This window comes from Phascolarctos cinereus, unplaced genomic scaffold (genome assembly GCF_003287225.1).
Source record: "Phascolarctos cinereus isolate Bilbo 61053 unplaced genomic scaffold, phaCin_HiC Scaffold_5;HRSCAF=322, whole genome shotgun sequence".
Classification (NCBI taxonomy): Eukaryota; Metazoa; Chordata; class Mammalia; order Diprotodontia; family Phascolarctidae; genus Phascolarctos; species Phascolarctos cinereus.
This window is the reverse complement of record NW_027555958.1, coordinates 77,706,484-77,731,775: the sequence shown is the minus strand read 5'-3', so window position 1 is coordinate 77,731,775 and position 25,292 is coordinate 77,706,484. Positions and strand designations below refer to the sequence as shown.

The 25,292-nt window shown below is 37.7% G+C and overlaps 1 protein-coding gene across 1 annotated transcript; it reads left to right on the top strand.

Moving 5' to 3' along the window:
* The first annotated feature begins 315 nt into the window (after nt 1-315).
* Nucleotides 316-25,085, top strand: DR1 (down-regulator of transcription 1). The gene is made up of 3 exons (XM_020972054.2): nt 316-1,487; nt 15,697-15,860; nt 22,923-25,085. Exons 1-3 carry the CDS (start codon nt 1,268-1,270, stop codon nt 23,070-23,072), a joined length of 534 nt encoding a protein of 177 aa, XP_020827713.1. The 5' UTR covers nt 316-1,267; the 3' UTR covers nt 23,073-25,085.
* The last annotated feature ends 207 nt before the right edge of the window (nt 25,086-25,292 follow it).

Sequence of the window (25,292 nt, the reverse complement as noted above, 5' to 3'; positions counted from 1 at the left end):
AAAGGAGGACTATTTTTTCGCCCCTCACCCTCAAACTGACCCAGGAAAAAGGCTCTGTTGGCCCACGATGCCCCAGCGGCCCTTCTGGCCCTAAACCCTGGCCCCTCTCCCAACCCTTTAACTCCTCCGCTTCCTGCCAGAGCAGCCCGCCCTTCCCTCGGCCCAGGCGGAGCGGGGGCGGGGGCCAGGGCCGGGCACGAGATCCGGCTCGGCGGAGGGGCTGCCGGGCAGCGCGCTGCCCTGCGGTCCCAACATCTATTCTGGTCAGCCCCCTCCGCGACCCCGGCCAAGGTGCTTCCTCCGAGGGGGCCGCCCTCCTGCCGCTGGCGCTCCCTGGGATTCCCCTTCGACCGTGGGGGCATTTGGGACCGGTCCGGGTAAACTGGACCGCGAAGCGGCCATTGAGGCCGCCCCGGACCCCCTCGGACGCCCATGGGGGGGAAGGGCCATAGCAGCTCTTCCCCGCCGGAAGTGAAGTGAGAGTTTGGAGGAGGCCGGCGCTTCCGGCCGCGCAAAGGTTCTCGGGAGCAGCTTCTGGCAAACCCTTTTCCCCCGGCCTCCGGAGAAGCCGTCCCCTCTCGCTGCTCCAGCTTCCGCGACCTGCATCCGGGCTAAGCGGCCACGGCGGCCGCCGCTGCGGCTCCTCGTCTGCCTGACTTCGCTCCGTGTCCCCTTCCCGGCGATAGCGGCGGCCGCGGCGGCCGACATGCTGTGAGTCGGCGGCGTCGGTGCCGGTGCCCAAAGAATGGTGTGGTGGCGCCGGCGGCGGCAGCAGGTGGTGGCGGCGGCGGAGGCGGCGGCGGCGGCCCCGGCTCTCTAGAGCCGAGCCCCTGCCTGGGGTGTCGGCCCGGAGCAGCGGCCAGGCCAGGCCCCCGGATCGCACCAGGGCTAGGGGGACGGGGCCGGCGGAGACGGCGCCCGCCCCCCTGAGGAGGTGACTCTGAGGTGGTGGTTTCCGAGCTGCTCCACTTCCCGGACCACGCTCTCTTCCCTCCCTCTCCCGTGTCCGCGATCTCCAAGTCACCACACACACACACACACACACACACACACACACACACACACACACACACACACACACACACACACACACACACGCGCGCCCCACTCTCTCTCCGGACTTGTGGGCTTGTGCCTCCGCTGCGCCGCCCCCGGAGGCGGCCGGGTCCTCGTGTGAGGAAGATTCTCTGGTCTCTGCGGGCCAGTGGACCAGAACCAGGGAATTTTTAAACGCCGAGAGAAAGAGAAGGAAGGTCGAGACGAGACGATGGCTTCTTCGTCCGGCAACGACGATGATCTCACTATCCCCAGAGCTGCTATCAATAAGATGATCAAAGAGACTCTCCCAAACGTCCGGGTGGCCAACGATGCCCGGGAACTGGTGGTGAACTGCTGCACTGAATTCATCCACCTCATCTCCTCCGAAGCCAATGAGATTTGCAACAAATCGGAAAAGAAAACCATCTCCCCGGAACATGTCATACAAGGTAAGCAGGGGGGAAGCGGGGGTCGCTGGTGCAATGGAACTCGGTCGAACAATGCGCTGAACGCCGCCTCCGTGCTAGGCTCCGGGCTCGGAAGAGGAGCCCGCCCCCCTGCCTTCAGGGGGCTTGCTCCATGCTCCAAGACTCGAGCCAGTTGGCTCGGCACCCAGCTTGTTTCTTTTTTGTCCTTTAAAAGCAACACTGGCATTCAGAGAGGACGACCACGATGTCCTGCACCCCAAGGTGCTTTGGTACGGTGATAGTTAATGATTGCAGGCATTTATTGTGTCCCATAACACATCACGAAGAAATAATTAGTAGTAAGTAGCAGGCTTACAGAGAGGTACGGTATAGCAACTAGATTTACTGGGCTTGCCCCAGGTCAGTCACACCTAGAGAGTAGCACGGCTGGAAAAAGAACTCGAGATTTCTGGCTTCAATGCATCATTTTTACAGAAAGGCTTTAATTTTTTTGGTTGTTTTTTTTTTTTGGTGGGGGGGAGTGAGTATAAAGACAATGAAAACATCTCGAATTTTTTCTTGCGTATGAGAGAGTAAAAATTTTCATCCTAAGATGGATGTTTGAATGAAAAGCAAGTGTACCGTGTTTTCTACTTTGTGGAGTTCTTTGTTACATGAATACATAAAGAAAAATAGTAAGTTTTTGATTTCTGTTGTGGAGGCAGAGGTAACTTTTTTGAAGAGGATGAATGTTACTTTAACCGTCATTGTCTCTGTTTTGCTTACCCGCAGACAGGTGTGAAAGAGAAAATATTTGAATGTGGCCAGTAGCTTATTCCAGGAGTTTTTACGTTGAATATTTTTCTGTTCTTACCCCCTTGAATTGCTCACTTGGATTTACACAGACAGCCATTCATGAATGGCTCTTTAAAACAACTTCATCAGTTAGCAGTAGATCATGTGCAGGGTACTGTCAAGTGTCAAGAGGTGGAGATATTCTGGAGACTTTTTAGTACATCATGATCGTGTTGGGGCTGAGTGAGTATTGGCTTCCCTCCTTAAAGAAGGCAATATGACATTTTTTCATTTTTCTTTCATCGCCTTAGTATTTGAAAAGTATTTAAATTTGAAATGACCTTATTTCATAATATAAATTCCAGCCTTACCAATTTGTCTCTCGATCGCTTAAAATACTTTTAAAAATTCAAAGTTATTCAAAACCATAGTCTTCATTTAAGTGGGCTTCTAGTTTTCCTTTTACCGTTTGAGTTTCAAAATTGCTATTTATTTATATAGTAATGGTCATACACAGTGATGTGGAGAATACTTGAGCTCCAGCATTGTACAGCTGTGGTATTATGCTAGTAAATGTACCTGTTATTGCACTGGTGACATTTTACAGTTAACATTGACAAAATAATTAAATGACCCATTGTACCTTTTTGATATGTTGAAAGTAGTTTTTAAATATACCATGACTTCTCATGGGGAAGGGAAGGGAGGAGAAACCAAACTGCAGTAACAGGTTGACTGCTTTAATAGATTTGTGGTGAAAGTGTAATTCTTTTAAAAGCTTTTTTGATGTTCATACTTAAGCCCACAACATGAAAGCTAAGGATATTCTTTTGTTTATATTGCTATGTTGTACTATGCAGCTACTGAAACAATTTTTCTTATACAGCATTATCCCCCACAGATAACAATTTCTTTTTACAATTCATATAAAAATGGAAAGGTTCTTTTGTCAACATTGCCTGTCATGGAAAAATGCTAGAGACTTCAAAGGGATCTACTTTACCATTTTTTTAAAAATACCTTTGAAGTGATGATCTTTCCAAAATCTAATAACGAATTGCAAATGAACTTCTTGGTAGAGAATCAATTCTAGAATTTTTTTTATAGTAACGTAATAGATTGAAAGTACTGGTGTAGCAAACACAATATTATCTTACGTTCATTTCTAAATACTTTGTGGTTACCTGTCGCTACCCAGTGAATCAAGAATTAGAATCCTAGTAAAACAGTTATTTTACTAATTTATAAACAATGATAATAAAGGAAAGGGAAAAGGAATAAACATTTATATAGTGCTGGGCACTGTGCCAAACACGTAACATTTTTACAAGTGATGTGATAATATTATTATTATAATAGTTGAAAGTTATAGTGCTTTGAGAACGGTATCTCATTTGAGTCTCATAGTAGCCATTTGAAGTAGACCCTTTTATGTAAAAGAAAATTGAGACTTAAAGACAAGTTTAATGACTTGCAGGGGCTTGTGTCCAAGTTTTCTTGCTTTCAGTGTTATTTATATGACATTATGGGGATTGCTATAATTAATTGTTCCTTTTTGGTGTTAATGCTATTTATCGTAAAATCACATTTTATTAAAAACACCATCTCTATTTCCCTTCCCCAGTCCTAAAAATTGGAAATGATACAGACCCTTTATTTGGGAGCTCCTTCATTGCAGGTATTTTTTTTAAAATTTGTTAGAAGATGTTTCTTAGTATTTTTACAGAGAAGGAATATCCCTACACTTTGGAACCTAGGGTTGGGAAATATGGGCGAATTGCAGGTAAAAATATAGGTGTGGATGTAGCATCTACTTTATTTTACATATTTGTTTCAATTAGAAATACACCATTTACACAGATGATAAACTGTACAAGTCTTGCGGTTTTAGGTTGCTGAAGAATTTAGACATTTAGTGATGAGTTCTTTAATGAATGAAGATTAGACTTTTGCCTCTGAGCAACTCACTTGACGTTTTCTTAACAGTGGGGCCAAAGCGCTGTAACAGTGGATCCAAAAAATCATTATTCAGCCGCTATAAATAAAAAGATAAAGAATAAGGAAGGGTTGCAATTAATCTGAATAGATCTATAAAGTAACTGGTGTGAAAATAAGTTTATGATATAAGTTGTATGCTTTATTTTGAAAAGTTGTTTTATATCTTAAGTTGAAAGGAAGTACGTTTAGTATTTTGTATGAAGGTCACAGTTCATTATAAAAGGTTCTAAGTTTCTCAGATTGTGTTCTATGTTGCTACCTTTGGCAGTGAATGTGTTTTCTGGTGTGGATTTCAACGTATTGCTTTGTTGCCTTATTGGAAGACAGCTTCTCAAGTCTCTGGTTTTCTCATTTGTAAAATCAGTGTTGTACTAGATGATCTGTTAAGTCCCATTCTGTCTCTAACATTCATTGAATTTGTGGATCTTCATTAGAAATTTTATGGCCTTAGGGAAAAATCCTAACTTTGGTTTCCCTGTCCTGTGCACACTTTAGAAGTAAAAGGGGTGTAAGGGAGAAAAGATTTACAGATATTGTTTCATTTGTTACAATAAGCCTGGGAAGTAGGTGCTATTACAGTTGAGTAAACTGAAGCAGACAGAGGCTTAGGGACTTGCAGAGGGTTACACAGCTTGTGAGTATCTGAGGCTGGATTTTAATTTAGGGCTTCCATTGTGCTGCCTAGCTGCCTTCAGAGTGTCATGTTCAACTCAGAATCAATTTTGAAATAATTTTGAGACTTTTAGATCTCATATGTTATTTGTTTTGTATTTTTAGAATTGCAGGATTTAGAGCTTGAAGGGTTATAAGATGTAGTCTAGTTAAATATCTTTATTTTGTAGATTGGGAAACTGAAATGCACAGTAGTTGTTAAGTTTGTTTAAGATTGAAGATTCAGTATTGCAACCCTGGTTGTCTCCTGTATCCCAGTGTTCTTTCCTGTTAGACTGAAGGTCTGTTGCTGTTCATTGTGCAGTATGGATTTGAGGTTGGATTTGACCTCAGATCTTCCTGACTGCAGGTCTAATGCTTTATTATACTACTTACCTGCCTTAATAGGAAAAAAAATAAAAATTCTTAAAAAATTAATCACAAATGGATTATTTTTTCCAGAGGGGCTCGTGATTTGTGTGTAGCATGCATGGCACAATCAGTAGATTTATCATCCTTGTGGGTACTCCCTCTGATGTTAATTGGAAACTATCCATGCTTGCCCATTCTCTGTGACGGATCTATATGTCTATATACCTACGTATATAGATATATATCCTTTCATACATTTATCATAGGGGGTCCATCTGATCTTCTGGGGACATTCCTCACTTTCTGTTGGCAATATGGGAATGCCGGTGGAGCATACAGGCTGTCTGTCCATCAAATTATCCTTTGCTCTTAAAATGAGAGGCACTCTAGGCAGGTTTAAAGTTTTAATAATAATAATAATAATTATGCTGGAAGTTGACATTTGTTGAATAGAACGTAGAGGTGATTAGAGGTGGAGGTTAAAAGAGACCAGAAACAGTCTCTCATCTCTCTCTTCCCTCGGGCCAAGATTTCTTGTTCATTACAGTTACACAGAATTTGGCTTTGTTTTGGTGCTTTTTTCCTTTAAATTATGGTAATCATTGTGTATATTGTTTTCCTGACGTTTATTCAATTGATATTTACCAGCATAAGAGTTTCTTTTACTAAAGCAGTCTTTGGTACATATGAAGTATCAGTTTAAACATGTTCAATAACTGCTTTTTTGTATGTGTTTTTAAAAAAAAGTTTAGCTGTCAGTTTGTTGCTCAGTCTCTTTTTCAGTTGTGTCTGACTCTCTGTGATTACATTTGGGGTTTTCTTGGCAAAGATACTGGAGTGGTTTGCCATTTCCTCCTCCAGCTCATTTTACAGATGAGGAAACTGAGGCAAAGTTAAGTGACTTGCCTAGGATCACACAGCTTAGTTAGTGTTTGAGGCCAGATTGGGACTCAAAAAGATGAATCTTCCTGACTCCAGGCCTGGCACTATCCACTGTGCCAAATTTCTGAATTCATTGATTATGTATGAAAATGACTCATACATAGTTAAATATTGTGTTTAGGTAGTGATTTTTTTCCCTATCATACCACATTGTAGTTGTTATTGTATGTTTTTTGACTGTACTCCTGTGTGTCTGTAGTAGTGTGAAGAATTATTTTTGTTGACAGTTCTTAAGGGTTTGACTTTTTACTTATTCTTAGATTTTAAAATACCCCAGAGTTTTGTGTAAAACTGGAATGATTACTATTATGAGATAATAAATCACTGTAAAAAGTGTTCCTTTTTTTTTTTTGCAAGGTGTTATATTTTAGGTGGTAACACATATCATGCAAAATGTCTTAAAATTTTAGATCAATATTTTTAAAATAAAATGTATGCAAATTCATTCTCTTAGTAATATTTGTGAGTTGTGATTCATTGATAACTATTTTGGGACTTATTTGTCATTTTTGAAAAGGCTTGTTATACAAAGTCTCATGTGACTGTGAATGGAACTTCATGATATAGGAAGAATCAAATGTGAACCTTAAAGGTCAATGAAGAAAACTCATGGCGGGTATAAGTTGGTTGTAGCATGCTACCAGTAATGACTTAAAACATAAGAAATAGCATAGTAGACATCACTGAAGAAATGTATAACCAGAAAAGGAGATGGGCCATAATCAGGGATAACAAGTGGATAGTCTGAATACCACTTTAGTACCAATGTGCTGTTAAAAGGACTAGAGAAAGAAAGTCCACTTGCAAGTTGAGTAGAACCTTCTAGTGAACTTAACAATCAGCAAACATTTATTAGGAGCGTTCTATGTACCAGGCATACAGAAAAATGAGCTTGTCTTGACTCTCAAGGAGCTTAGATGCCGTATACCAGGGCAGATAAACATGTGCACACACACACACACATAATGTATGTATGTATGTATACATATAGGTGAATGTGTGGGTATATACGCACAGATAGATATGTATACATACATACATATACATATACACGTATAAGAAATAGGTGTAAAGCAGTTTTGGAGGGAGCATGGATGATTGGTAGCTTGGGAAGGATTGAGTGGCAGATCAGAGAAAGCTTCATATGTAAGGTAGCACTTGAGTTAAATTTCCAAGAAACAAGGATTCTACAGGGCATAGATGAGGGAGGGAGTGAATTCCAGACATGGGGGTAGCCATTGCCAAGGTTTGGAGACAGGAACAGGAGATGGAATGTTGGGCCCAAGGAATCATTGTAAAGCCAGTCCCTTCTATGTTTGTCAAAATCTTGTTCCTTCAAGGCTTATTGCAATTTTCTGTCTCCTCTGTGAAGCCTTCCATGATTCCCCTTGCTGGAAATGAGCTCTTCCTCTTCAGATTTTCCTATAATACTTCACCTAAATCTTTCCTTTGCACTCACAATACTCTACCTTCTATCGTGCTTATCTGTATATCTTATAGGTCATATTCCCATATAGTATATATTTAATTCCTTGAAAGCAGATACCAATAATTTTAATTTTAATATACAGTAAAGTACATGAAGGAATATGAGAGGATATGAGTAAGAGTTTCACAAGTTGAACTTCCAAAATGATGAGCTTGTAGATCCATTTGAGTATTGTATGCCAAAGTACATTATGCCGTTCTCTAGTCATTAAGTACATGATTTGTTTCCATCTTTTTGCTATTACATAGTGTTGCTTTGAGTATTTTGTTACACATTGGACCTTTCTGTTATTGACATACTGGAGGTTGAAACCTAGTATTGCTCAATCAGATAAGGCAGTAGATGTAGTGGATTCAAGGAGATCTGGATTGAAGTCCCACCTCTGACACATAACTGGTTATGTGACTCCTTCAGAGTCTCTAAGAAACTCTTGTTGAGACTTTAAATTGAAGATCAGTTGCTGATGTACTTTGGTGCAGATGATGTCCTCACTGAGTATTCTCTATTCACTAATGAAATAAAAAGGTACAAGTGGTTTATTCTGTTGTATAATTCCAAAGTGTTTTCTAGAATGGTTAGACAAATTCGCAGATGCACCAACAATGCATTAGTGTGTTTCTTTTCACAAGATTTTATAGCATTTAGTTTTTCTGTCTTTTATCATCTTTGCCAACTTGATGAGTATGATGTTGCAATTTCAGAGTTTTTTTTAAAATATTCAGCAAGCATTTATTGAACACCTCTAATGCTAGCACTTTACTGGGTGCTGGGGATACAAGGACAAAAGACCAAAACAATCCCTACCCTCAAGGACCTTATGCTCCATTGTAAACATAATAACCAGACACAGAATAGAGGAGATTCTAAAAAACAAAATTCTGTTTTTAATAAAAAGCTTTTGTGTCACCAAAATAAAACCTTAAATGAAAAAACTTTGAGTTGAAATAAAAAATCTTGCACCAAACATTCTGACAAAAATCCAACATACAAGATGTATAGAGTTGACTCAAATCTATCACACTTGAGCTAAAGAATATGGATAGTTTTCAGAATATGAAGCCCAAGCTATCAACTATGAAAAGCATACCTTTTGACCATTTTTCTATTGGGCTCTTAAGTATATATTTGTGTTAATTCTTTATAAATCTTGGCTGTCAGACTTTTATTAGAATATTTAATGCAAAGATTTTTTTTCTCTACCTCTATGACAAATATTAAGAATTTAGAGAAATTTGGGAAGACTTATGAAATGATATAGAAAGAGTGAAAAAAAAAGATTTTATTAAGTGTTTACTCAGTGCCAAATACTACTGAGCAATGGAGATAGATAAAAAGACAGAAAGTAAGGACTAAGCAGTGGGAATACCAAGACAAAAAGTAAAGGTGGCCCCTGGAGATCATGCACAAAGGGTAATGGGTGACTTTAGTCCAGAAAGTTAGAGAGATTTTGAGTGGGACGGGAGAGTAAATCAACATTCCCCATCCAAGAGAATTGCCAGAGTTGATTTGATCGTGGTTCATGATTCCAAAAAGGTGGGAGGAAGGGAAAGAAAGAGTATCTGGGTGTGGGCAAGGAGATAGCTGGAGAGGCTGGAGTGAAATGAAGCATAACTTAGAATTTTTCCTGAAATAGTGGTCTAAGTGGTACTGTTACCTATGAGGCCAGGGGGGAAATGTGTGTATGTGTGTGTGTGTGTGTATCTATATCTACTATCTATAGATATAGATACACACATACACATACATACATACGCACGTATATTTATATTTACTACCTTAACTGATGTAAATGAAGGCAATAATAAGTGACAAAAGTCCAAATACAATGGTTCCAGATGACTGATGCTAAAACACACATCCTACTTTTCTTTTAACAAATAAAATATGTAAAGGGCAGTTTTCACGTACTGTTGGTCACCGAGTCTTAAGAGTTGGAAGGGACCTCAGAGGCTATCTAGTCCAATTCAGTACAAAAAAAAAATCCCCTGTACTTGACAAATAGTCAATCTAGCCTTTTCTAGAAAATCTACAGTGAGGGAGAGCCCACTACCTCTTAATTTAATCCATTCTATGTTTGGATCACTATAATTATTTTAATTATTTATATCTGTCTGTCTTGAACTTCCACCCTCTTCTTTGCTTCTAGTTCTGTCCTCTGGAGCCAAACAGAATAAGTCTAATCTCCATTTCATGTGATTATCTTTCTTAAGACAAAGTACCATGTCCTCCATCCTAGCCAAGCCATCTCTTCTTTGAGTTAAACATCCAAAATTCTTTCAGCTAATCTCCAACTGAGGATTGCCCTGTGACCTTATATTATACCTCTAAGGCCTTTCACCATCTTGATTGCCCTGTTCTGGACATCTTTCAGTTTAATTATCTTTCTTAAAATGTAGCCCCTAGAACTGTGTATAATCCCTACATTAAATGGTTTAGCTTAATTCTGTTTTTATAGGAAGGTACTATAGGGGAAATGTTCGTTGGTAAGAGACAAATATGTCAAAATAGCATATCAACACGAAAAATATGGTGAGTCTGGGAAAGATTGGGTAGAGTAGTCAAAGCCACAAAGCTGTGGCAAGTTCTACTAAGCTGAAAAGACTGAGTATTACAGGATCATTCTTTGCAGATGATTTTATGGTATATTTAAGAGAAATCTAGATAATCAACTTAACAACTTCAGCAAAGTTGCAGGACATAAGATAAACCCACATACACTGAAATGCCAGTGTAAGGATTTGAATAAATTTTTTTGATTTATTATTTTTATTGTCTTTTACGTAATGCTGAGGGAGACAAAAGGGAAGTTTCCAGTATTAACAGGCATCTGTTAATATTTCATTAGTTCAGATGAGGGCCAATATTTCTGTGTTTTTTGTTGTTTTCTACCTTACATTAGTAGAGATATCAAGTAGAATTTTTTTAGTTTAATCACATAATTGCATGTTGTGACAGGTTGCATCATCAATAAAAATAACATAGAAATTAGCAACAAAAGCTTGTCAGATTTCTTTAAGATTATTCATACAAACCATCACCTACATGATATGAATCTGTAAGTATTTGGCACCTGTCCTAAAGGTCATAGACTCAATTTTTTTCAGACGTTAGGTAGAATGTCTAAAGAAATGTAGCAGAATGCTAAGGAATATTCTCAATTCTTGTTCCCTGAAACCAGGCTTTTGGAAATCTTTACAAAGTATCTTCATTAAACTCCTTCATTGATGTCTTTCTGTGGTGCAGAGGTTACTCTACATTCTTGAAAACTATACTAGCAGAGCATAAGCTGTGGCAAGTTCTGCTAAGCTGAAAAGACTGAGTATTACAGGATCATAGATTCAGAGCTACAGAGGACCTCAAAGGGTATTGAGTCCAGTCCCTTCATTCTACACATGAGAATACTAAGGACCAGAGAGGTTATTGACAAACTCAAGATCACAGAATCTGTGAGTGTCTTAGATAGTGTTTGAACCTAGGTCTTCCTGACTCCAAGTCCAGCACTCTATCCATTATACTATACCTGGTGATGGAACCTATGTCACACATAGTGTAATGACAAACTTAGCCATATTTAGAGATGTTTATTACTAGATGGTTATGAGGTTTTTTTGGCTGCAAACCCATGAAAGAAACATGAATAATATCTTCTTAGAGCAAGGATGCCCATTATCACCAATGTTAGCTGTAGCAATAGGAGAAGAAAAATAAATTGAAGGAATTAGAATACGCAGTGAAGAAACTTTCATTCTTTGTAGATGATTTTATGGTATATTTAAGAGAAATCTAGAGAATCAACTTAACAACTTCAGCAAAGTTGCAGGATATAAGATAAACCCACATAAATCATTAGCATTTTGATATATTACTAACAAAGTTCAGCAAGAAGACAGAGAAAGAGAAATTCCATTTAAAATAACTATAGATAATATAAAATACTAGAGAGTTTCCCTGCCAAGATAAATCCAGGAACTATGTGAACACAATTAGAACTTTCATACAAAGTGAACACTTTTCATACAAAGTCAGATCTGAACAGTTGGAGAAATAGTAATTGCTCATGGATAGACTGAAGTAAGAAAATTAAAATAACAATTCTTCCTAAATTAATTTATTCAATGCCATACTAGTCAAATACCAAAAAAAAGTTTTATAGAGCTAGAAAAAATAATTTAAAAAATCATCTGGAAGAACAAAAAGAATGTCAAGGGACTCAGTGGGAAAAAAATGTGAAGGAAGGTGGCCTAGCAGTACCAGATCTCAAACTGTATTACAAAGTAGTAATCATCAAAACAGTCTGGTATTGGCTGAGAAATAGAGTGGTAGATCGGTGGAATAGATTAGGTACACAATACATAGTAGTAACTGACCATAGTAATCTAATGTTTGACAAACCCAAAGATCCAAGCTAATGGGATAAGAACTCACTGTTTGTTTGACTAAAATTGCTGAAAAGCAGTTTGGTAAAAACTAGGTGAAGACCAACATCTCACACCACATATTGAGCTAAGGTCAAAATGGATTCATGATTTAGACATAAAGAATGATATAATAGGTGCAGCTAGGTGGTGCAGTGGATAGAGCACCGGCCCTGAAGTCAGGAGGACCTGAGTTCAAATCTGGCCTCAGACCAGACACTTGACACTTACTAGCTGTGTGACCCTGGGCAAGTCACTTAACCCCAATTGCCTTTAAAAAAAAAGTGATATAAGCAAATTAGGCGAGCAAGGAAAATTTTATCTATCAGGTGTATGGATAAGGGAATGATTTATGACCAAATAAGTGATAGAGAGAGCATTATAGGATGAAAAATGGATAATTTTGATTACTTTAAATTTAAAATTTTTTACAGAAATAAAATCAATGAAACCAAAATTAAAAAGAAATCAGAAAACTGATGGAAAAATTTGTAGTAAGTTTCTCTGATAAAGGCCTCATTTTGCAAATATGTATAGAACTGAGTCAAATTTTTAAGAATATGAATCATTCCTCAGTTGGTAAATAAATGGTCAGAGGATATGAACAGGCAGTTTTCAGAAGAAGAAATCCAAACTGTAGTCACATGAAAACATGCTCTAAATCACTATTGATTAGAGAAGTGCAAATTAAAACAACTTGGATATTAACCTCATGCCTATTAGATTGACTAATATGACAGAAAAGCAAAATGGCAGATGTTGGAGGGGACATTAATGCACTGTTCGTGGCATTGTGAGCTGATCCACTCTTTCTGGAGAGCAGTTTGGAACTATGCCCAAAGGGCTATAAAACAGTGCATGCCCTTTGATCCAGCAATACCACTACCACCTTTGTCTACCAAAGAGATCAAAGAAAAAGGAGGAGGATCTATTTGTACAAAAATGCTTAATAGCAGCTCTTTTTGTGGTGGAAAAAAATTAGAAATTGAGGATGGACTTCAATTGGTAAATGGCTGAACAAGTTGTGTTACATGATTTTTGATGGAGTACTATTGTGCCATAAGAAATGACAAGCAGGATGGGTTCAGAAAAACTTGAGAAAACTTAAATGACCCGATGCAAAGTGAAGTGAGCAGAAGCAGGAGAACATTGTACACAGTAACAGCAATATTGTATGACAATCAGTGGTAGTTGACTTACTTATTCTCAGCAATATAATGATCCAAGACAATTCCAAAGGACTTCTGATGAAAAATGCTGTCCATCTCCAGAAAAGAAACTGATGAAGTCTGAATGTAGATTGAAACATACTTTTGGAAATCTGTCTTACCCTACAGGAAAATAGGGGGAAAAGGGATAAGCTGAGGTGGGGTGGGGATAATAGAAGGGAGGGCAGATTGGAGGAGGGGGTAATCAGAAGCAAACACTTCTGAGAAGGGACAGGGTCAAAAAAGAGAGTAGAATAAACAGGGTGGGATAGGATGAAGGGAAATGTAGTTAGTTTTTCACAGCATAACTACTATGGAAGTGTTTTGCATGACCACACACGTATAGCCTGTATCGAGTTGTTTGCCTTCTCAATGAGGGTGATTGGGGAGGGAGGAAGGGAGAGAATTAGGAACCTAAAGTTTTAAAAACAAGTGTTAAAAATTGTTTTCACATGCAACTGGGACATAAGATATATAGCCAATGGGGTATAGAAATATGTCTTGCCTTACAGGAAAATAGAAGGGAGGGTGGATTAGGGGAAGGGGTATTCAGAATGCATACCATCTTGGGGTGGGGGGAGGGGAGAAAATGTGGAACTTGAAATCTTGTGGAAGTGAATGTTGAAAACTAAAAAATATTTAAATAAATTTTAAAAAGAAACATTTTTAGTTTTTCTTTTTTTGAGAGGGTCTGTTTCCTTTTGCAACATGGCTAACATGGAAATATTTTGCATGACTGAACATGTATAAGTTGTAACAAATTGCTTGCCTTTTTAATGAGGGGGGAGGAGAAGGAGAGAGAATTTGGAACTTTTTCCCCCTGTGAATAATATTTTATTTTTTTCCCAAAACATGTAAAAGTAATTTTTAACATTTGTTTTTAAAATTTTTGAGTTCCAGACTCCCACCCCTATGGTAAGCAATTTGATATCGGTTATATATGTGCAGAATATTTCCATATTAGCCATGTTGCTAAAGAAGACACAGGACCCCCTCTCCCTCCCAGAAAAAACCTCATGAAAAAAATTAAGTGACGAATAGTGCGCTTCCATCTGCATTCAGATTCCATCAGTCCTTTCTCTTTTTCATCCTGAGTCCTTTCGAGTGGTCTCGGGTCGTATTGCTAAGAATAGTCAAGTCGTTCACAAATGATCATTGTACAGTATTATTCTTGCTGTGTACAGTGTTCTCCTGGTTCTGCTTGTTTTACTTCGCGTCAGACACTCAAAAGTTTCCTCATCTGTAAAATGGGGATAATGATATCTACCTCCCAAGGTTGTTGTGAAGATCAAATGAGATAATAATTATAAAGCACTTTACAGGGGCAGCTAGGTGGCCAAGTGGATAGAGCTCTGGCCTTGGAGTCAGGAGGACCTGAGTTCAAATGCGGCCTCAGCCACTTGATACTTACTAGCTGTGTGACCCTTGGCAAGTCGCTTAACCCCGATTGCCTCACCAAAAAAATAAAATAAAACACTTTACACAGTGCCTGGCCCATAGTAAGCACCATATACATGGTAGTCGTAGATGTTGTTGTTAAAGTAATATTAACTAAAAATAATTATAACTTTATTTCTAGATTAAAGAAAACATTTGGAGAGCTTTTCTTTCTATGAAAGAATAAGAATTTAGAATTCTTTATCCCTATCTCTTCTACCTCTTTTCCACTCCTACTTATCCTGTTACACCACTTGGAATTATTTTTGTAGTGTTTCCTCTTTAGTTTCCAATATCTGGGAAAACCAAATGGGTAGTTATGTATGTATGTGGCATTTTGTTTCCACTAGCATATCTTAAATTGGACAGTTTAGATGCTAAAAAAATCTCCTACTTGTCTTCTGGACAAAAGACAAGCTATCTTTCATTCTTTCCATTTGAAACTTAATAAGACACGTACCAACTTCTCAATACAATTGACATAAAAATCATACTATTAATAAATAAGTTATAAATATTTGGGGTTTTTTTGTCCTCTGAGGGTGACTAAATCATTGAATCATGAGTTACTACTGTAGGTGGATTGAATGTGCTTCCAAAGCCACATATCTTTAACATTGTTAGCTTTTCATAGGATATGCTTTGATGTTATTAAAAATTATAGTCAATGGGAGAATGAAAAGTGGAAGCCTGAGTGCTGAAACCTGGTCCTGTCTGTCAGCTGATTTTGCTTTTAATATTGGGTATATTGGTAAAATATTTATTGTTTCAACCATCAAGATAATTTTAGTATAGCTATGAAATGGATTAAGTTGATTTAAAACAAAAAAGACCAACTGAAACTTAATGGCCCATACCTAGGAAAAGTGCTGTTTACTTTCTCAGTACCTCTCCTTAACCATAATGGATTGGAAACTCAATTTAGTTTGTTTTTTTCCCTCCAGCACTAGATAGTTTGGGCTTTGGCTCCTACATCAGTGAAGTGAAAGAAGTCTTACAAGAATGCAAAACAGTAGCCCTAAAAAGAAGAAAGGCCAACTCTCGTTTGGAAAACCTAGGCATTCCTGAAGAAGAACTACTAAGACAACAACAGGAATTATTTGCCAAAGTAAGTATTTTATACTATTTATGGTTTTACATGCAATCCTATTTAGGTTTTCTAGTTCATTATGGAAATCTTCCTAGATTTTGAAGTTTGTGATGTTTTGGGTCTGCAAAAACCTGCTCACCCAAAAAGAACCTCTTTCTATCATGTGAGAGAGTCTGGTGTTTGAGCCTGGTCAAATTTTGACTTCTGTAAAAAATAGTAAATATTTGTAGCATATGTTTTAGTCTATTTTCTAAGATAGCAATCTTAGAACTAATATCTTTTCATATGAAATTTACTTTGAAGTTTTCATATAAAATGATAATTCACAAGTATAGCATGTGATTTCAGGTATAATAAAGTGATGAAACTCTTTGATAGGAAATATTATGATTAATGACACACAGCTGAAACCCAAAAAAACCTTCCTCTTTGTGATTAAACCATGTTCATGAAAAGACTGGCCTTTTTGAATTTTAAAGAGAGTTGCTGCAGCTCCATTTATTCTGCTTGCCCCCTCCCACTAAGGTTCTTTTGAATGAGAAGGTCTAATGTAACCTCATACGTACCTGGGTTACTTTTGCTAATTTGAGTGTAATGTTCAGTCTGAGACCACACTTCAGTGGGCAGTGAATTCTGTTTTCTGGCCAGCTATCTTGCACATGTATGTTTTTGCTTACAAAGGGAAGTGGTAAAAGAATTCAGTAGTTACCTGCCATGTGCTGAGGATATGGGAGGAGGTAGTACAAAGTTTAGATAAGACACAGGCTCTGTCTCAGTAGTTACAGGAGATAGAGAATGGGATGCATACAAACAGTGTACTGAGTTCGAAGGGGAAATATCAGTATTAGTGGGGATCATGGAAGGCTTAATGGAGAAAGTGATATTTAATTTCAGCTTTAAAGGGTGGGATAGGAAGTCAGCATATGGCGAGAAGGTATTCTAGGCACAGGAGACAGATGGGAAAGTGCAGGGCATGGATATGGGACAGCAAGTTCTCTGGTTTGGCTGAAACGGTGCGTGAAAGGGAGTCCAGTGAAATTAGTGTGGCATCAAATTATGGAGGGCCTTGAATTCCATGCTAAGGTTTGACCTTTACTGTATGGGGAAACATCAAAGGGTTTTAGAAGGAGTGTGATATGATCAGATACATGCAGAAAAAAAGGATAGTTTAGCAGCTGTATGAAGTATGGATTGAAGTGGGGGTTGTGGATGTGGGAAGGCACGTAAGAAGGCTATTGCATTGATGGCAGTAGAATGGAGATTTTGGGATAGATTCTCAAGTTGTTGTGGAGGTAGCATAGGATGTTTTAGGAGAGAATGTAGAAGAAAGGGAAGAGGTCCAAGGGCAGGATCTTAGGGGAACGCTTGAAGGAACAAAGAAGAGGATCCAAGCCAGAAAAGACAAGAAGTTGTTAGGGAAGAGGTTAAAAGCAAGAATAGTATTTGAGAAAGGCAAGGAAGGAGAATGTTTCCAGAAGGAGGTAGGGTGGTCAATTAAGTTGAATGTGCTTCGGGAACATCAGGGAGGATAAAGATTAACAAAAGGTCACTGTGTTTGATGATTAGGAAGTTATGAGTCAATGAGAGGGCAGCTGGGTGGTGCAGTGGATTGAAGGTTGGTCCTGGAGTCAGGAAGACCTAAGATCAAATCCCTCAGACATGTACTAGCTGTACCCTAGGCAAATAACTTAGTTGCTGTGTGCCTCAGTTTCCTCATCTGCAAAATGAGGATAATAACAGCACCTGTCTCCCAGGGTTGTTGTAAGGAGATAATAATTGAGATAAATAAATGAGATAATAATTATAAAGCATAGTGCCTGGCACATAGCACTATATAAATGTTAGCTATTATAATTATTATCAAGGAGTACGTATATCTCTTCCTCAGAAGAAGAATGCAGTGATAGCTTCTACTAAGAATTTTGGGAAAAGTTGAGGGAGCTCATCAAATCGCCTTACACTTGTCAGTGAGATAAATAGCAGGTTAGATTATCTGCTTGAAGTGTAGAGGTGATAGAAGTAGGATTAGGAGCTTGAGAAGAGAGGAGAAAGTGTAGAACAGTCATTGTGATGAATAAGATTAGAATATAAGGATTGCTGACTAGGAAGGGAATAAGGTTTAGCTGAGATTATGCACCAGAAACTTAACAACAGATGAATTCAACTCAGCCACATGTTTTTCTGTAGTGATGGTTGGCATCCTTTAAAACAGGAAAAGTGTATAGTGGGAATTGCCATGGATTGAGGATTTGTGAATAACAAAGTCAGAGGTCATATGATTTTAGAGTGGTATTTGGGGAAATTTTAAAATGGCACACCATGGGGTCAAGGCCAAGTGTAAAAGAGAGGTAAAGCCAGAGTCGCATAGAGACTAGGAAGGAGTCCTGTGTCTCATGAGGCAAACAAAAATAGGGGTTGTGAGGGAAGGTTTAATATCAGTGAGGCAAAAGAATAGAAGTTTGTGGTCAGAGAGTTTAATTTTGAATTTCAGAATCTGGGAAGAGTTGCAGTTCTGTTAAAGGGAGGGGTCCAAGACATAGTAATTATGTTGGTGTGTGGCAAAAATAGAGTGGAGGGGAAGGGGGTCATTGAAGTTAAGAAGGTTGAGGATGTAGTCAGGTTAGGCTCTCTGTTATTAAAAAAAAAAACAACCAGTTTAAAAGATGATGGATCATATATAGGTATAAGTCTCCCATCAGCTTCTGCCTACCCCACACACACAAAGCTATTTCTCTCTACTGCTTTCTAGCTTCTTTCCCTAATTTTATACCTTTTTGAGGTACCAACATGAAATTTAATATGCGTAGGTTATTTAAAACTCTTGTTCTTAACATGATTTGTCTCTTATTCTGGCACTTTACTATGGAAGCAAAAAAGGGCTGTCTGAGACTGAGAGACATTTTACATATTTGTCTGTTTTATCAGTTAATATGGCCCAAAAAGTTCATGACCTGATGGCTAACATGATGGTAATAGGCTTCTGTATTTAGCCAAGCTAGACCTCACATAACAGATACACAGTCATCAGGTTCATATTTAAGGCTTTTCCAGCCTAATATAGAACCTACAAGAGATTGTACTTAACCTTTGAGATCCCAAGGCCAATGCTGTGTCACAGTAAGGTGATAAGTAGGATTTTGGCATGGGATTGACACTTGGGTGGTGGTAATTTTGAGGCCTGATATCCTATGTTGCTTTCCTGCTCTCACACCTTGCTGAAGAAATCAGATTTTTTTGTTTTCTTTTGTTTTATGGTGTCTAAAAGATGCTTTAATAAAGTATTTGCTCTGGAACGTGTCTGCAAGTAGCTGTAGTGATTTGAGGGTGCTTGAATTTGTTTCCAAACATGTACAAGTACATGATTGTACTTGAAGTTTTTATTCATCTTAATGAGAAATTTTATATACCCAGAATTGTGTTATTGGTAAGCCACAGTAGTTAATCTTTAACTAAATTCATATATCATTTTGCTAAATACTACAGTTTTCCTTATACCTGAAATATTAACATTTTTGTGTTGTTAATACAGTTTGGACAATTTGAGAATTCCCAGTGGTTCTATTACCAAAGGAAATATGCTAGAATAACTGTAGTATACAAATTTTTTTTTAGAAATTGATATATTAAACTTATTGTAGTAAAATACCCTTTTTGTAATTGGATAATTAAGCTTAGAAATAAATAGTTTTTCACTCACAGAAAAATAAATTAGTCTTCTGACTTGTGAGTGACCTTTTTTCCTCTTTGTTTTGTTGTTTCCTTTGTATTTACACTTGCTTCCTATATACCCCTGCTGTAAATTTCATCCCAGTCTTCTCTGGTATGTTGATTAACATCTTTCTGTAGCACCTTCAGTCTCTTCTCTGGATTCTGTCCCTCTGCTTTTAACCATGCGCAGACTCATCCTAAAATAACCTTTATTCCTGTTGACCCTTCAAGCTACTGTCCTATTTGTTTTATTCTTTCTACTGCAAAATTTCAAGAATGTATAATTTGCATCTGCTGCCTTTTCCCTCTGTAATCTCTTATAATGTATTTTTTGCCCTTGTCTCTTTACTGAGCAGTTTGCTCTTGCTATTTGCTGGACATGTCCTAACCACCAAATTCAGTTACCTTTTCTCAGGCCTCTTCTATGACCTTTCTGAAATCATTGACCCCTTTCTTCTTGAAACTGACCTTTTTTGGCCCTACTGACTCTTCTTATTCTTTTCCTTCCCCTCTTCTATATCCTTTCTCTCCCATTCCCTAACTCTAGTAGTGCATGAAGGCTCAGTTCTTAAATTCTTGGTCTTTTCTCCATTGTCTCCTTCACTCTTCATGTTTTCATCCATTACCTTTATGCCTGAATATCAAATTTTTATCTCTTATTCTAAATTCTTCCCTTAAATCCAGTTGAATTATACACTATAATGCATTTACTAAGTGCCTGCTGTGTGCAGAGCACTGTGCTAGGGGATACCTTGCTGTCAAGGAGTTTGTAGTCTGAGTGTATTTGACTGTTTCTCACCATTTATGTTTGGATGTTCTAAACCATCAGCAGCTAGCAGTTCTAAAACTTTGGTTACCAATTATTCTTTCTACCTCCAAAAAACAACTGTTTTACTTTCTGATTATCCCTATTTCTTTCAGTGACAGTGTTCTTCTACTCAGCCAGGCTTAAAATCTCTGCCCATCTCTGATATCTTCTAGTCTCTTGCTTCTCATACCCAATCCATCATCAAGTCCTGTCAGTTTTTCTTTTAAATGTCTTTGGCAGTCCTTGAGAGGCAGGATGGCATAGTGGATAGAATTCTGGACTTGGGGTCAGGAACACTTGGCTTCAGATCCTACCTAGAGAATCTCACTAGTTCTATGACCAAGTTACTTAACCACTCCTTTTTTCAGTTTCCTCATTTATAAAATTAGGGGGTTGCCCATAGGGGCCTCTGAGGTCCCTTTCAGCTCCAAACCTGTTTCTTAGCACCTTTTCTATTTCCATTGCCTCTACCTTAGCCTAAACCCTCATCATCTAACACTAAGATTGTAATAACTTATTCTAAGTAATTTTGTGCAAAGTCTCTTCTACTCCTCTACTCCTTCAGTCCCTTCTTCGAGTTGCCAACAGACTGCTCTTCCTAAAAAGAGCTTTTATCACGTCGTTTTCCTGTCCCATAGCCTTTGATACCTTCCTATTAAGTTCAGGATGAAGTCCACATTCTTTAGTCTGGCAGTAAAGGTGTTCCTCAGTCTGGTCCCTGCCTGTCTCTCAAGGCATATCTCCCCTACTTTGTTCCAACAAGACAAGTCAACTTGTATATTTTCAATTCTATACTTTTGCCCACCCCTTTGTCCCTGGAATGCCTTCCCCATTTTTCTCACCTGTTGAAATCCTGCTTATTATTCAAGACCTAACTCAAGTCCTACTTCCTCCACGGATCCTTACCCAGACTTTTCTAGCCCACAGTGATCCCTGCTTCATGACTTCTGTGGCATTTACTGTCTATACCACTCTTTTGGTACTTGTGATTAATGATTTACTAGCATACAGACACTTAAGTAGCTTTGCGACCCTAGGCAAGTCACTTCACTTCACTATCAGTTTCCTCATCTTTAAAATGGGGATAGTAATAGCACCTATTTCTCAGGATTGTTGTGGGGATCAAAGGAGATTATGTACATAAAGTACTTTGTGAAACATTAAAATGATACATAAATGTGAACTACTTTTATACTTTTATACTTTCAAGTGTATATGTCTTTTTATGTCAAAAGGAAATAGCTTTTACTTATTGGGACCCAAGATGTGGTACAGGCTGAAAATAGGTTCAAAAGAGGTTTAGATTAATATATGGATAACAGTCCTAAAAGATTAAGAGAAATGAAGGATGTTGAGTATAGAGAGCTAATCCCTTGGATTAATTTAATTCAAGGCAATGCTGTTTTTTCATAAAACATTTGCCATTGTAAGAGACAGAATTCTGTGTAGTGTGGTATTTTCTTGGTATTCTTATAGGAAAACAGGTTTTCTGTTTTTGACCTGACCACCTGACCCTCCTAGTGCCATTACTGGGACCTCTTCTTGTGTAGAAATGGTTCAGATATTATCATTTCTTAGCCATTTTTACAGGATGAGTAGGGGAAGAGATGTTTATTAGAAAGTGAAGGAAGGACAAGTGATTGAGTTTTGAACAGGCTAATGGAAAATGTTAAACTATTTCTTTGATGGGAATAATTTTTTTTTGCATAATTTGTCAGTGTTTACTTGTGACTATCAAATATTAGAATGATAACTTCTTTTACTCAGGTTAGTGTGGATGAATCTTACGTGGTTCAGTCCAGATAGATATTCTGAATTGCTTTAAGTTTTTTCCCCCTAAGTCCTTTATTTGATCAGACTGCATCTTTTTCTCTTGTATTCTGTCATTACCACTCTTCTCAATTTTCTTTTGGTTCCCTAAGTCTGTTTGATTGCTTTTTTCATACTCTCCACACCTTGTTTGTTTTATCATCATTTTATTCTTTAAGTAGCATGGTGAAAAGCAAAAGCTTAAGGATATACCCGGGGAAAGGGGCAGACAAAGGCTAATGCCTGGGAGCAATATTTAAGTATTTCTTTATTGGATTTACATGCAGTAGTGCTCTTTTAAGATCTGAAAATGCCTTGTCAAGAACTTTTAAATTATGACAGATAATTTTTGTATTACAAGGTTCAATCACAATTCAAAACCATGGATAGCAAGGGATTGTAGTAGAGAAAGAATAGAGACATCAAGGTGTTGCACTTAAGTAAAAGAATTGTAGTCAAAGAATATTAAGACCATACACAAACAAAGAAATACACACACTATTTTTCATCCTCAGCCAAGACATTGGCTAAGGATTGTCTGATATCTATGGAAAACCTACCAGGAATCCAGCAACCCGAGTTTGCAAAAATACTGCTTTTTAATATTTTCCTCAAGCTACATTTCCTTCTAAGTACTGTTATAGGATGTTGTATACCATGTAGTAGTTGGAAAATGTCTGCTTTTGATATTTGTAATTGATCATATTTGCCTTTGACCAAAGTGTTTTTTTTGGGGGGGGGGTCTGGCTCTTCAGGCTAGACAACAGCAAGCAGAACTGGCTCAGCAAGAATGGCTCCAGATGCAGCAAGCAGCCCAACAAGCACAGCTGGCTGCTGCTGCTTCAGCCAGTGCATCCCAACAGGCAGGATCTTCTCAGGACGAGGAGGATGAAGATGACATCTGAAATTCACCAGCTGAGTTTTTATTCTCACAGTTTTTTTTCCCTGCACAATGAAAAAGTGAAAAGAATGCTTATCTGTAATTTTGTATGCATCTTGGTGGACTGGCCATTGGTATTCTCGGGATGTCTGCTGTTCAGTTTCAGCTGTTATGTGCTATCCATGTAAAAACTCTCTCTTTGAACTCTTGAAGATTTAAGGTTCAGTATCATATCAATTTTGAATTTTTAATGGTGTTTATGAAATTTTAGATAGCAGTGAGTCCTTTATTTGATCAATAAACAGTGTTACAGTAAACTACAAGTTTATAAAAATACATTGAGATTTATACAGAAGCTCTAAATCTACATGTGCATTTCCTCTGCCCTTTTAACTAAACTATAAAAATCATATATGGGGAATTTTTAATTATTTTTTCGGGGGGGGCGCGGGTGGGAATGATGCAGTTGAAATTGGATCAGGTTAGTTAAAAAAACAAAGAGTTCAGTTCTACAGTGTCTGAATTTTTTGTCCTTTTAAAAATGAGGAGATATATATATATATATATATATAAATAAAAAGGTAATAAATATATATGCTCAGTTAAATACACTTGTTAAAAAACTCAAACACATACAATGCTAGGAAGACATATGTTTAATAGGAGTTGTACAAATTCAGTTGTTTGTTTTTGTTTTTTTTTTTGTATAGGGGTAAAAACCAAGGTTTTATTATGGCATCTATTCATCTTGAACTAAACTATTACATTTCAAAGACTGCCCTATTTTGAGGACTGTCATGATTCTTATTATTTCACTCCAATTCAGTAATTGTGTTGATAGTGTTACTTGCTTTGTCCAACCATGTTCATATTATTAAAATGAGTAGGTGGAACTTGCTGAAACATTTGCTTGGGTTCCAATGGGTTTAACTGGAGTTGGTGAATATTCAGACCTTTGCGGGGAGCAGTGCAAGCTGATGAGCATGCTTGCAGGAAAAGAATAATTTTTTTTTAAAATGTCACCCTTAGTAGTTACAATTTACTTATTGTCAGCAGAAATTTAACATTTTCCTGACTAGGTTACAGGCAGATTTCTGTGCTACCTTTTGAAATGGCATCATTGTCTTCTTAATCCTAATTGAGTTTAATAGCAGAAAAATTAATCAGGTTTAGTTTCAGTTAGGACAGCATGCCATATACTGATGAGCACCACGAGGAAAACTAATGGTTACTTTTAACATATTAGTTTAAAGAAACACTTTTCTTTTGTTCCAGTAAAGCACATTAATGGTTGTTTAATTCTGATGTATAGAAGAAATAGCATACTTGTTCACATTTTGGGATAATAGCATACATGTTCACATTTTGGGAACAGAAGGGAAAAGCCACAATTCTTATGTCAGATATCCATATCCTTGAATTTTGGGATTTCAAGCAGAGCTGAAAAAATTAGATAACAGTTTTGGCAACTGCTGGGCTTCTAAAAAAATTATATGACCATTTTAATTAGAAAATGAAACATGTAAGGTTTACAGGAATTTGGATTTCTTAATGATCAGATTTTGCTATTTCAGAAAACAAAGAGTTATCAAGCATTTATTAAATACATCCCCCCTTTTCCAGCACACCACCCTTCTTCCCCAGTGAAAAGGTTAGTTTTGTTGGAGTGATTAAGTTGAGATTATTTCATGGATATTGCATGAAGTATGTTGGGCAAGATCTGAGTAAGCAACTCGTTTTTTTAAAGGTATCAATAAGTACCAAAGGTAGCAAAGCTAGTTGAGAGTAATCACATGTTAATATGCAGTGTTGGCTTTTCTAATTTGTACTGTAACATCCTTACACTTTCTATTTTAAGTGAATCTTTTTCTTAACTTAGATATTTTTCATACTTTTTTTTCTGATGCAGAGTTCAGGTTAATATTTTACTGCATCTGGTATGTATGATGTTTGGATCCTTGCGACTTTTCCTTTGGACATTCTTATGCTTTCATATGCTGTATTCTTCAAGCAATAAAATTCTGATGTGTTTTATAAATTGTTTTTATACTTAATACATTGCATACATTTATAATACAAAAATAGAATTTTCTCCTCACCATTTGGCCAATTCCAAAATGCATAGGCCAAAAGGGTGCAAATGTTGCTGAATGACATTGTTGGTTAGTAGGCTTAGGTACACATTTGGCAAACAGTGTTTGTCTTGCTGTCTTGTTTACTTGAATGATTCTTTCACCCAAATTTC